Source organism: Colletotrichum aenigma (assembly GCF_013390185.1).
Source record: "Colletotrichum aenigma strain Cg56 chromosome Unknown KSG_Cg56_contig09, whole genome shotgun sequence".
NCBI classification, from domain to species: Eukaryota; Fungi; Ascomycota; class Sordariomycetes; order Glomerellales; family Glomerellaceae; genus Colletotrichum; species Colletotrichum aenigma.
In genome coordinates this window covers 2,834,610-2,847,791 of record NW_023500915.1, presented here as the reverse complement: position 1 = coordinate 2,847,791, position 13,182 = coordinate 2,834,610, and the positions used below count along the sequence as shown (strand labels likewise).

General features: G+C 55.2%; 5 protein-coding genes across 5 annotated transcripts; 2 read left to right on the top strand and 3 right to left on the bottom strand.

Annotated features, from left to right (window-relative positions):
* Window positions 1-555: 555 nt before the first annotated feature.
* azaE-2 (Ketoreductase azaE) lies at window positions 556-1,864 on the top strand (the record flags this gene model as incomplete). The annotated part of the gene is made up of 5 exons (XM_037328657.1): window positions 556-629; window positions 693-1,120; window positions 1,194-1,396; window positions 1,488-1,677; window positions 1,740-1,864. 5 exons carry the CDS (start codon window positions 556-558, stop codon window positions 1,862-1,864), a joined length of 1,020 nt encoding a protein of 339 aa, XP_037173582.1.
* A 624-nt stretch (window positions 1,865-2,488) lies between these two features.
* con-6 (Conidiation-specific protein 6) lies at window positions 2,489-2,798 on the bottom strand (the record flags this gene model as incomplete). Its single annotated transcript, XM_037328656.1, has 2 exons — window positions 2,489-2,558; window positions 2,617-2,798. The coding sequence occupies 2 exons, from the start codon at window positions 2,796-2,798 to the stop codon at window positions 2,489-2,491; spliced, it is 252 nt and encodes an 83-aa protein (XP_037172735.1).
* A 3,689-nt stretch (window positions 2,799-6,487) lies between these two features.
* On the top strand, window positions 6,488-6,838 carry CGCA056_v013411 (uncharacterized protein; the record flags this gene model as incomplete). Its single annotated transcript, XM_037328655.1, has 1 exon — window positions 6,488-6,838. One exon carries the CDS (start codon window positions 6,488-6,490, stop codon window positions 6,836-6,838), a length of 351 nt encoding a protein of 116 aa, XP_037172800.1.
* A 1,084-nt stretch (window positions 6,839-7,922) lies between these two features.
* CGCA056_v013410 (uncharacterized protein) lies at window positions 7,923-8,736 on the bottom strand (the record flags this gene model as incomplete). Its single annotated transcript, XM_037328654.1, has 4 exons — window positions 7,923-8,054; window positions 8,176-8,341; window positions 8,407-8,644; window positions 8,727-8,736. The coding sequence occupies 4 exons, from the start codon at window positions 8,734-8,736 to the stop codon at window positions 7,923-7,925; spliced, it is 546 nt and encodes a 181-aa protein (XP_037173581.1).
* Window positions 8,737-11,530: 2,794 nt separating this feature from the next.
* On the bottom strand, window positions 11,531-12,610 carry Psma6 (Proteasome subunit alpha type-6; the record flags this gene model as incomplete). Its single annotated transcript, XM_037328653.1, has 5 exons — window positions 11,531-11,917; window positions 11,972-12,184; window positions 12,245-12,339; window positions 12,458-12,520; window positions 12,574-12,610. The coding sequence occupies 5 exons, from the start codon at window positions 12,608-12,610 to the stop codon at window positions 11,531-11,533; spliced, it is 795 nt and encodes a 264-aa protein (XP_037173065.1).
* Window positions 12,611-13,182: the final 572 nt, after the last annotated feature.

Here is a 13,182-nt window from a genome sequence, read left to right as displayed (position 1 = left end):
AGAAAGTGCACTTGCTTACACCCGAACTGAGGCAATTTTGAGGGATAGTCATCCCTATGATGAGTTATGGCATGCATATGCAATGGGATATATAGCGATGCACTTCAATACCCGTCGATACTATCTTTCAGAAATAACATTGTAGAAATGGCATCTTTCTTTATCTAACGATGCTTCCCTTCCCCCTGTGAAAAGTGGGTACGATCAAATACGCGTATCTCGGTGACCAGATACGGGGTTACAACCGCGTCCAAGTGGCTAGATATTGGGTATCGATATCGGTCTTAAGATGCTTCGCTCCGTTCGAAACTCTTCCAACGTAGCCCACATAGCCCACATTGCCATATATGTCGTGGTGTCTCGTCAGCACGATGAGGAGATTCGGAGCGAAGTTAAGCTTGAATCCACACTTCGGTAGCAGGCTTGGCGATGGTCTTACAAAATCTACAAGTTTTAAATACCTCGCCGTTGGCCCTCGTAGACCGTGAAAATGAACAAGTACTCTCTATCCTTCAACCAGTAGTTCAAACCATCAAGTCTTTCACCGCAACCAAGATGACCAGAGTCCTGCTCACTGGTGGTAGTGGCTTCATCGCTACTCACATCCTTCGGCTGCTCCTAGAGAGAGGGTAAGTAACAATTGCCCATCGCGGTCTCCAACGCCGCCAATCTCACACGATATTTCGCTCTAGACATTCAGTGGTCACTACTGTCCGTAATCAAGCCAAAGCCGACGCCATCAGGGCCTCGAATCCCGGCTTCGGTCCCGAAAGGCTAGACTTTGCCATCGTCCCAGATGTGGCTCAACCTGATGCCTTTGACGAAGCTGTCAAGTCCGATGCTCCTTTTGAGGCCGTAATTCACACCGCCAGCCCATTCACGTTCAATGTGACGGACATCCAGGCCGACCTGCTTGACCCAGCCATCAACGGGACGACGGGTATACTTCGTGGGATCAAGGACGGCGCTCCATCCGTGAAGCGAGTGGTTATCACGTCGTCTTTTGGTTCTATGATGGATATCTCCAAGGGCCTGTGGCCCGACCACACCTACGACGAGAAGGACTGGAACCCAATAACGCTCGAGCAAGCCTTAGAGAACCCGGGGTTCGGCTACTCTGGTACGGGATCAGTCCACCTTAAGCAACCAACGCTTTTCCAAGCTCGACTAACGTTGTTCTTGTGCCGCAACAGCAAGCAAGACCTTCGCTGAGAAGGCCACCTGGAGTTTTGCAGAGAACGAGTCTCCAGGCTTCACCCTATCAACCATCAACCCTCCGCTCGTGTTTGGCCCGGCCGTGCAGGAGCTGGCTTCGCTTGACGCGCTCAACACCTCGAATCAGTTCATCAGGAGCTTCATTATTGGTGCCGCGAAGAAGGAAATTTCCCCTACAACGGTAAGTAAACTTGCCCATCGTCATGCCATCCGAGCCCAAAAGCGGTCGGCGTACACGAATATGAAACTCATCAGAACGACCTGGCACGCAGAACCCCATTTTCGCAGACGTTCGCGACGTAGCTTTCGCTCACGTCATGGCCATGGAGAAGGAAGAGGCAGGAAACCAGCGCTTCTTCATCACTGGGGGCTACTGCTCCAACCGCCAGATCATCGACATCATCCGCAAGAACTTCCCCGAGTACAAGTCTGCACTCCCTTCGAAGTGCACTAAGGGTGGAGGTTAGTTTCTCTTATTTTAACCGAACATTAAAGGACTTCAAGGACTAAGAACAGAGACGCAGAACTGCCGGACAAGGTTTACAAGTTGAACAACCACAGAAGCATCGATGTTCTCGGAATCAAGTACAGGAGCTTCGAGGAATGCGTGGTGGACACTGTTCGGTCGTTTGGTACCGTCGACAAATAGATGGCATGGGCATGGTACACGGAGGCTTCGAGAAGACCGTTTTTCGTTTATGTTGTTTAACGTGCGGTGGCCTCGAAAATTGTTTGGCTCAAACAGCGAATGCGGTACAGGTTGATGCGTCACCTCAGCTACAAAGATGACGAACTACAGCACATAGGACGAGACCTTGGACACGCTTCTCCGTGAAAACTTGTCGTTCAATAAGTAAGTTAATCGTCTCATAGGTTAAGAAACCAAAACGAGCTGTAATTCGCCCGAAGCTTTTACAACATAATAGTTCGGTGGAAGAGACACTGTAGCTCAACGTAAATCCAAAGCCGGGAAGCCATGGACAGAAGTCGGCCAATGGACAAGATCATTTTGCAGAACCTGAGGCAATGCTACAGGTAACAAACAACACGTTGTGTCAAAATCAACCTAATGACGATGAAAAAGTGTCCAAGAAGATGCATAATGATTATCATCGCACTTGATTGGAATGTTATGTGAGTTTACAGTGTTCTCATTGAGTGCTTGCATGCGCCAAGCAATGAATAGTGGCTAAGATACAGTGACATAACTCGTCCATTAAACTCCTGCCCGTGCTCCGCCTATTGGAGTGAAAAATCATTGAAATCGCTTGCTTTACATGTTGTCAAGACGCTCCTTGGCGGACTGCTTGGCCTCGTCGGAGACGTTGGGGTTCTTCATGGTACTGTGAGGATGACACAGTCAGCAAAAGGTTGTCAAAAGTAATTCTGACAAAGACTTACGCCTTGAGGCCACCGGCGACGTTGCCAGGGTTCTTCTCCTCGTTGTCACCAGCCTTGGGGACATCGCCGCCGTTGAACTCGTTCTCCAGGACGGCCTTGGAGTTCTTCTTGCTCTCCTCGGAGGTGTTGGGATTGTTGATGTTAGCCTTGTGGCCGCCGGCGATCTGAGCTTCGGTAGGCATGTTGGTGGTTTGGTGGGGTTGATTGATTGTTTGAAAAGTGGTTGTTGAGCTGTGAAGCTTGATAGTTGTGAATGCTGAAGTTGTGTGTGTGATGATGAAAGGAAATCGGGAATGGGGTTGCAGGAATGATCCCTTCTTATACAGCTTCGCAGACGTCTGGACTAACGTGTTGACATATGGAGCTTGGGTGATGTGCTTCTGGAAAGACAAAGCTCAGCTCAGCTGAGGCAGAGCCAAAGCCACCAACCCCTCGGCAAGCTTACATCACAGCTAGTAACAGCACATGGGGCAAGGGCTGGGGGGAGGAATTCGATGTAATGATGGCATCATTGACTCTAAACGCCGCGTCTAACCTGCGTCTCTCGCATGAGATGCTAGTCACAAACGGGCTGGAGAGCGTGGGCCGGCCGGCATACAGCCGCAGCTACCGGGCCAACGCCCGAGCGGGGAAGGAAAACCTGCCAAGAATCCATGATACCGCTTCTCTTTGGCATCTTTCTCGATGATCGGCTGTCTTCCAGGATGCCCTTTGTGAAGTCATGACGTGTCACGCAGGTACAGCCAACGCCCCGAGCTTTTCATCTTCCAGATCGAGATGATGGGACAAGTCGGTGCGTGCTTCGCCCGTCTTCCTACTTCCAATGGCTCCTGAATCGTTTCTTATTCCTGCAAAAGCTACGCGGGGTCGCCATATGGGGAGACTCAAAGCGTTGGTGACGGCGCAAGCGTGCCTGGCAGGCAGCTCTCCGCAAGGGGCAAGGACCGGCGCAAGGGGAACGAACGAAATGTGGGGTTTAGGGGCCGGTTAGGCGAAAGCTATTTGAGAAAGCTACGGCGACCCGAGCTGTCGGCGTGCTTGATGGTTAAGGTGGTGGGAGGTCTCAGTTAGGGACAACGCTTCGCCAGCCCTACGATCTCTTAGGATGCGGTTCCTGTCACGGTAACGGAAGTGCACACGCGCGCTAGGCTGGTCCAAGGGGACTTCAGACTCGTGCCAACCGTCCGTGGCATATCCCGATCGATCGACCGATGAGGTCGGCGAAGGAGGGGAAGGAGGGGCAGGAGACAAGGCTCCGGGACCAATTAGCCATCTGTGGTCCGATGGGAAAGGGAAGGCTTGTGCGGACTGGAAACGCGATGCGGTGCTACTAATGCATTGGATCGAGCCGATATGCCAGATGCTGTTTCCGGGAGGAGCGGCCTAGAAGATCTAGTTTGAGGATGGACAGGGCGCGAGGCGTCTGGGCGGGCTTTGGCTCACGTTGCTGTCTGCGTTTTGAAAAGGTATGCGATTGCGTCGATTTGTCGCCGTCATTGTTGGCTGTGATCTGCGGAATAAGAAAGGAAAAGTTCATGCTCCGCGTAGCGTGCCTGGAGCAAAAGCTCCTGGGCGGGGGACTGGCCTGGCAGGCTCTGATGCCATGGAGATCACAACGGTGCAAATGCTAATTGAGCAACTCTAGAGTTCTGAACCACTTGTTTGGTCGAGGAATTGTGTAATGCCCACCTCATGCCATTGCACTCAATAGCAAACCCAGCACCGACAAAACCTATTCACGATATGATGTGTAGAGAAGTCCAGCAAGATGGGACGACTTGCCCCTGCGCCATCCAGCTGACCTGCAAGCACAAACCATCAATCATCAAACGCCATCAGCCCCGCGGCCCGCGACATGGCTAAATCCAATCTCAGATCGAAATCTCAGATGGGAATCTGAAAGAGAGTGTGACGCACGGGCGATCCCTGGGACAGCCGCCATGCCCAAATCATACGGTAATGACATGATTGGTATTGCGGGGTAGAATGGCACAAGGAGGAGGTGGACGGCGACAAACAAGGACAGAGATGGTGCCCGGGGGGGGGGGGGGGGGGGGCTACGCAGATGCAACATGCTTACGCGCGGTGCATTGAGTTTCGCAACAATCCCATGTTGTGCTGCTGTGACGGCGGGCGGCCCGGGAGACGGACATGTCGTCGATGCGGCTCATGCCGGTCGTGGGTTGGCAGCCCCACTAGCTCGCAGCGACTGATGATTCATCGTAGACCTCAAAGGAAGTCATGATGTCAACGACAGGCCAGCGTCTGGGGTAACGGGGCACAGACAATTGCTGCCGCTGTCTGAAGCACGCTCTGGGGAAGGGGAGAATGTGGAAAATGCTTTGGGAAAGGATCATCAGGGGAGACTGAGATGCGGGATTGGGGAGGTCGGGAAGGGTAGATATTGAGAAGCCCATCCTCTCCCCAACCATTATCACTTCTCCTCTCACCGACTAACACTTCTTGGATTTTCTGTCCGGTGCTTTCTCATCTCCGCCCAATGGGCCCTCGACGCGGCATAGAAATACACTAGCGGCTTCGGCCAGCCAGCCTGGTCGACGGACGCCCATGGGCTCGGGTTGCATCAGCACCAATCACTCTGTTCCCTGGGTGCATGTACATGTGTATCGAAGGTCGATACGAGCATTACACCAACTGCCGAGTGACGCAGCAACTTCACAGTTCGAGTCGGGGGATCTAGTCGTACGTAGCCGTTTGCCTGTGCCCTGATGCCGCTAGTTAGTGTCCCACGATCCGGTGCGAATCGGTCAGTCATTGGACATCGCCAAATCATTTGAGATGAGATGACCCCAGCCGCAGCCGCACAAATTCAGGCCTTGCAAGGCTAAGTAGTCCATCAGTGGAAGACAAGGTATGCTGTGAATTGGCGCCAAGAAGCGCGAGAGTCCAGACCGAAAAAGCAATGAACAGTTCTGCCGTGATGATGCGCTTGCCATGGCCCCGCTTGGTGACTCCCACCGGCGTCTGGTGATATCATGCTAGACACAAGACATAGAGGCAGACCTTATCTCTCACAGGCCCCGTCAGCCGCGAGACGCCATCACTCGCAAGCGGCGCCTGTTTCGTCTTGTGCCCATGCTGTCCTGCTACTGGTCGATTTGCGATGACTTATTATGCAAGCCACACGTGCGCGCATCCAGCTCGTGCTTCAAATCCACGCTTGTCGTCTCGCTAATGCAGTCAATATCAAACCGCCAGATACCGTCACGCAAGCCGGCAAAAGTTGTTTGATGAGTAGTACGCGGCTATCATTGAAAAGATTGATAGCGAGAGGCCTCTTCACCCCATTTCGGAAAGAAACCAAATACAAGCTTCGGGTGATCCGCGATAGGGCCAGAAAAAAAAACGTTCAATAGTTTGATAACCTGCCCCCGCGCTGAAGATGACAGCATCACCGTCGGTGAAAAAAAAAGCCCAGCCGCTCGGCTACGTCCGCCGTGGAGCGCATCCCACAGCCAATCAGACCCCCCGCCGCGCCTGTCAGGGAGCACAAGCCTCAACACAGCCACGCGGCCAGTGGGGCTGTCGAACTGTACCGCACGGCGGGGACCCTCCGCCTCCACCGGGCCCGCGTCGCGCGCAAAGCCTCCACACCATCTTACCCGCGCTTCCGACTTCACTCCATCACGAACACCATCCCGGGACCTCGGACTTAAAGGAAAACCCACTCATCAATTCTCACAAACCCTTCCCGAGGCAGCCTCACCCCCAGCCCTTCAGCTCGTGCAACCCTACCACTCCCCCAAACCCCCGGTCATAAGGCTGGACTCTACTGGGCTGGCTAAGCTGAACCTCCCCAGCACCCCCCCTGAAAGCAAGAAGGGGAAGCAAAAGCAAAACCCAAAGAAACATGACATCACCAGACCCCGACCAACAACAGCCCGCGGCCATCAACTACGTCGCGGGGTTCCTCCTCGTCGGCCTCGCGTGGGGCTTCACTACCCCCTTCATCCGCCGCGCCGCCAAGGACCACCACCCCGCGCCGCACCCGATCCTCGAGAGCGACGCCGTGAAAGCCAGCTGGCTCCGCAGCCGCCTCTACGGCGCCTTCTTCGGCGTCCTCGACCTGCTCCGCAACCCGCGCTACGCCGCCCCGCTGCTGATCAACCTCACCGGCAGCGTGTGGTTCTTCCTGCTCATCGGACAGGCTGGTGGGTGTTGTCTCTTCTTCTCTGGCGTGGGTGATGCCGAAAGAGAGTGAGTTGCTAATGTGGAGGGGGGAAATAGAATTGAGCTTGACCGTTCCCATCGTCAATACCCTAGCCTTCCTCTTCACCGTGATTGGCGAGTGGTGGGTTGAGAAGAAAGTCATCAGTCGAGGTAAGTCGTTTGTTCGTTCCTTCCTGCCCACACCCCAAAGGCAGTTCGTCTCCAGCGCGTGTGGATTGGTTGCGCACAATGCTGAAACAAGTCTTTTTTATCCGCACCACAGATACAATGCTAGGAATGGTCCTCTCCCTTTCCGGGATAGCGTTGTGTGTCCACAGCAAGACCAGATAGAGATAGTGACAGATTTCACCATCCCCAGATATCGTGTTCGCTTGGTGCGCTGGTCCTTGTCTGGTCAAGCGTCGTGCTGTTGGTCTTCAGGCCCCAGAGGGTGTGAGAGAAACAGAGGATGGCCCGCAACTGCGGGACCCCGGCACCCCAGATGCACGTACGCACGTGTCTCTCCTTGAGGATCGTTGCCGCGTGCCTCGTGTCTCGGGCATCTGCGCTGCGGAATGTCGGGCAGGTCTCTGGTGGATTTTGGGGGCCGCGCATCATGCCAAACAATGCCGAGCTTGTATAGATCCAAAAATGAATGTTTGATACTGAAGATTTGGAACCCGAAACGGGGAGCGAAACATCCTCTAAATGTCTTGGTTGTCTTTTTTTGCGCCTGGCAAAATGTGTTTGTCTGAATGTGATTCTCTTCTAAGTATTCTGCCAATTCTTCTCCTGCACGTGTCTCGCCCGCAATGTCTCTGGGGTTCCGCGGTACCGCCCTAGACCCCTTTCGTGCCGCAAGCGCAATACCAGTCGCCTTGTCTTGAAGAGAATGTCTAGTGATATCTTGATGAAATGGAAAAAGAGATGAAATTCTTTTGAGATAGGACCAAGGAAACCCATTATCGCTCTTCTCGTGTATTATGTTTGGTATCCTCCATGCGCCGTTTATACAAAATTAGAAACCCCCGGATGCCAGCTAGAGAGGAAGGCGTCTCATGACCTCATCAAACATTCATCTTCGTCAATTTCGCAACAACACGTGGGGTTTAGTTGACATCCGCGATACGCATGCCTTACGGTCGTCGCGCGCGAAGCCAGCGCTGCACGCTCCGAAGGCTAGGGTCCTCAGCCGTCCAGCGGCCCATCGTGCGGTCCGACATCTGCAGCTCGTTGTATATGGTTTCATCGGTAATCGCAGAGAGCTCCTGTATGAATCCGCCAGTATTAGTCTGGCATTCCGACCTGGGAACTGGCAACAACCGTTCTCCATGATATCAATCTCCCCAGAAACAGTGGACAAGGTGGAAAGCAAACAACATCACGTACAACTCTCAGCTGCTGGTCGCATGCCCTAAGGTGTGACTGGTTCCTGTTGGTCGGTCTGCCGCCTTGAAGGATGCCGTCCCGGTTGTTCACCCACCGCTGCGCAGCAGCCTGGCGGAGGTAGATCTTTTGGCATTCGTGCCGTCTGGCGAACGAGTCGAGGAGGCATCTGTAGAGTCCCAGGGTCAGTACTTGATGCGCGCATGTCGCGATCGATGGGCAACAGCGACTGACTGCTTCAACTCCGCTTTCTCCTGCTCAAGCGGCCCGCCGCTGGCCTGCGGAACACTGGTGTCGGCGGCACAGTTGAGGACGTGCTGCCCGTCAAGGGAGCACTGGCGCAAAGCTGCCCACCCCTCGGTGTAATAGTCCTCCATATTGGGAGGATCTGTAGGCGCCGCAGCGATGTAGTATTGGAGAGTCCGAAAGTCGGAGAGGACCTCGGCGACTCGTATGGTCCGGTACTCGTTGACTAGGAGCAGGTCAGAGACGCAACCATTGAATCGCCCGGCGCAAGGAGGCGGGCCTCCAAACTTCTTTGATGGTGGACTTACACCCGTCCATAGCAGCGAATTGGGCGAGCAATCGTAGAGTTTGGTGATTAAAAGTAGTTTGAGAAGAGTCAAAGTGACCCGGTATAATAGAAGAGTCGTAAGAGAAAGGCGCCGGTGAGGTGAACGAGAGACTGTTGTAGATGAAGTTGCTGCTTGATCCCGTGTCATTGAAGACTGATCAAACGCCACGCCGCTCGGCTTTTGTACATTCTCGACGGCCTCCCACGAAAGACAAACAAGAGACGAAGGGAAGGTAGAGGAAGAATGAATCACGAAAATTACGGATTGGAAGATGAGAGTCAACGAGACCCAAGGCAGGCATGCTCCGTCACGAAACCGCAATCTCAAGCTTTTGCCCGGCCTACCAGGGAATAGGGTAGGGTAGGGTATGATAGCTGGCAGCCCGCAACGGCAGCAGTAGCAGTAGCATTCTTTGCCTATGGGGGGAGTGAAAGTCCCGAACGGCGGAGGAGCCCCATAGGGCATGCATGAGCTCATTCGACATGCTTGACCAATGGTGGTTCATGTCCTTCGTCTGAAGACACCTTGGCCCCCGGTTCGCTGATAGTCCCGGCCGACGAATCGGAGAAAAAAGAAGGGCGGCGACGGGGACCTGGCAGTTGGGATGGCGTTGCGAGCTCAAAGCTAGACTGACCCCAGCCGAGCTGGTGGCGCGCGCGGCCGCCCCTGGTTCCCGGCGCGAGGAGGAGGTAGGTGGGCGGTGGTGGTGGGTGTCGTAGGTAAGAGAGACACACATTTTGCCGTGGGATACTGATTAGGTGGTTGACTGGGGTTGACCGTTCTTCTCTTCGGGAGGCCTGGCGATGATGCAACTCGCGTGCTCGATGCCTGTAGGGCTTCGATGGTCTGGTCTGCTGGCTGTCGCCTGCAGGGCTGTCATATTGATTGATGTGCTGTAGGGGCCAGGGCCACATCAAGCCAAGGGGTTGAGAAGGCCCGGAATGGACCTCAGTCGCTCGACAGATGCCCTTGAGGCTGCGCGGGATGTGAGGACCAAGCCCGAGAACGAGGGTGTGGGTTGTGTGTGAGTCGTTTGTTGAGTAGTCGGGTGCGTGTGGTAAGGCAACGCTCGTTCGCGATGGTGGGCATAGAGCAGAACTGTGAACCATCTCAGAGACACAGAAGACCGACCCAAAGGTGGACTACTGTAAGGTATTTTGCCCTGCTAGCCGTGATGGGTATGGTCCTGGGTGTGGACATTGGACCAGGGACCGGGGGAGAAAAGATGGGATGACGCAGACAGCAGAAGGAGAAGAAGAAGTCTCTGATAGGCAAAGTTCGGCTGGCCGGTCGGTCTGAGGTCGGTCTGGCCCAAGCAGGCAGTCCGCCCCAGGCCAGAGTGCGAGCCCGCGGTGACGGTCCCACGGTATTCTGCGTAGGTCGGTGGTCTCGCAGTGTGAAATGTCCACGTCGTTTTCCCCAGGGCTGGCAGCAGGGATGAAGAATAAGGTAAGGTCGGTGGATCTTCAGCTGACTCCACACCACTCTTGGCGGCCGGATCGGGAAACGGGCTGGAGACAGTGACAGGGCTCTGGCAGGCTCTGGCAGGCTCTTCCACTGCAGGTGCTGTGGCTTCACCGCGCCTGTGGCCAATGAGCACCGTTATCCTCGACGTCTGCCCACGTTTGGCACGTTTTATTCCAGCTGAACGCACCGCCGCTCCATCCGTTAAAAACTGCCACCTGCATTGGACCGAGCGAGCCATGCCTATCTCGCTCGCTCGCTCCCTTGTCCTTACCACTTTCTCTCCATGCACTGTCCAAATCCTCAACGACAACCACCCATTCCCTAGCAATAAGTAGCCGCAAGACGCCGGCTGCATGGGCTCTGTCCCGTTGCGTCCTAGCAGAAGGCAGACTCGAGAATTTCTCCCGGTGGGGATTCGATTGCTGTGAAGCAGACTGGACGGAGCGTCTCGAAGGGCTGATCCATCCAGCTCATGTCTTGGACGCCATTCCCGTGCTTCATTCGCTCCCACACCCGTGGGCTCGTGTTTGAAGTGCAATGCACAAACCTAACACCGCGATGGTCAAACCCTAGTCCCCAACAGTGGGGGCCGACAGCGAGGAAAGGGACCTTAGCTGTTCGCAGTAAGGCCGCCCTCAAATGTTCGCGTGTCAGGACTCGCCGTGAGAGCCGTGTCAGTTCAGCCTTCTTGTGGCCGCGGTGGCTTGAACTCCACATGCCCGCTGCCCGTTGCTTGCTTTTCTTGCTCCAAGATACCACGACCGTAATGCCAGTCGTCGCCCTGTGGAAAGCCGTCTCACCAGTCGTCTTACTTACTCGGCGAAACTCTGCGCCCGTGATCCGGGGGGCTCCCAAAAGATGCCTACCGATGTGAATGCCTTCAACCCACGGAAACAGCCCCGTGTCTGCTGTCTCGAATCTCCCTAACATTCGGCATCCGAGACACCAACCGTCAACTCATCTCTCTGCTGCCTTCTGTCAAGCCACAGACGTGCTTCTTCTCATACCTGCCGTCCCTCAGCATTCAGCCAGGCCGCATAGGGCTACTCGGCCGGACAATGCTTGAATCTCATTGGATTGATCATGGCAACGTCTTTTGCATGTCTTGATCTATATCAAATTGTAGGCTGGCTAGTAGTACAATCGTGTGCGGGGGGTCTGGCTTCGTGAGACTACCAGCTCGACTCTCGTCTACACATCCCGCGGCGGCCAGGCGCGATCTGGTCTGTTGGCGGAATCGACGTCGCCAGCGGACTTCTTCATCGGACGCACCGACCCTATCCAGCTTCCACTAGCCGGGTCTCGTCTCTTCCACCTTAGTCCTTCTCCGCGATCGCTTGTAACCGCTCATCGATCTCGTCCTCGGTCAGCGTACGGAAACCGGGGTCGGTCCCCTCCTGGCCGTCTGCACGGGGGCCTCCCACAATACCGATCTCGATCTCGCCCTTCTTGAAGTCCATGCTGAGGACGGTGCTGAGCGTCGTAATGGCAAGCTCAGTAACCTCCCTCCAGTCGCCGGGGGCGTGGTCCTTGTTGCGCAGCTTCTTCTCAAGGTGGTTGAGGGCCTCCTGCTGCTTGGGCCCGGCGGCGGTGCCCTTGTAGCCAATGTAGTATCCGGCAGGATCGCACTTGAACAGCTGAGGTCCAAACTCCGAGTCCAATGAGATCAGTGTCGTCGCAACGCCGTACGGGCGCATGTAGGCCTTTATCACTTGTCAGTTCCACACTCCTGCCATTTACTTTTCAGCCGTGCTTACTCTTTGTGTGTAGACCTGGCTGATGTTGGCCAGTCTCTTGGCCAGAGCATCGGCGGGCATCTCGTAGCCGTACTTGTAGCGGAACTCGGCCGCCTCACCCTGGGCACGCTGGGAGAAGGCACGGGCATCGGCAATAGAACCGGTCATCACGCAGCCGACGGATGGGGAGATCTGGAAGATGTGGGAGACGGAGGCGGGGTCGATGAGCTTATCCTGTTCATTGGGTCAGTCCCTCGCCCGACAGCTGCACCCCCGCTAGCGGTCTCAACATACAGGAACCTTCTTCTGGGAGAGGACAACGGCGCAGTCCTTGCCCCTAACACCTATCGACATGATGTTCGCAGCTGTGATGGCCTTGAAGGCATATTCTGTTCGCAATCGTCTCGTCAGCTGGGCGATTCGAGGCCGTGGTTGGAGGCCCCGCTCGATGGCATCACCGCAGGGAGGGGCAATCGATCGGGCTGCGGGCGGAGGATGAATACATACCGACTTGGTACAATCTTCCCTGCTCGGAGAAGATTGTGATGTGTCGGTCGTAAGCTGAGCCACCTGGGGTAAGAAGCCTCGTTAGCTGTGATTGACGACCGAAGGGCTGAGGTCACCGGGGTAGCGGTGGCTGTCCCAGTACGCACCCGACATCTTGGCGGTGTTTCTAGGTCAACGTAGGTCGAATTGCGTTCAGTAAGATCGTGCTCGACGGTGGTGAGCTGTGGCAGGTCGGTGGCAGGGTGAAGATGGACGAAATGGCGGTTCGACGTTGGTGGTTGAGCTCTGACGAAGCTCTTGGGATATCGACGCGTTTGCAGGAGCTTGCCTAGAGCAGGCGAGGCAACGTACCGGGAAGCTCCAGTGGGAAGGCTGAGTGGATGCCTTGGATTGGTCCAAGCAACTGTGGGTAAAGCCTGAGGCAACAAGCAGACGACGCAACGCTTACATAAGTAAGAGACCTGGTACGTGCACACTGAAAAGCTGCAGTGCAGGGATACAGCGGGGCACCCCTGGCACTGCGGGAACGACAACGCATCCTGCTGCCAAAAAAATGGCAGGGCAGCCTCCAAAGGAAAAAAAAATATCGAGGGACCATTCCCGACTTTCACCCTCCAGTCTCGAGCACCACACGTCGCGCCCAATCGGACTGCCGCACACGAGGCCATCGCATTCCAATCTAATAGGCCAAGCACACGTGGAGAGCATTGAAGCGGCCCAATTCT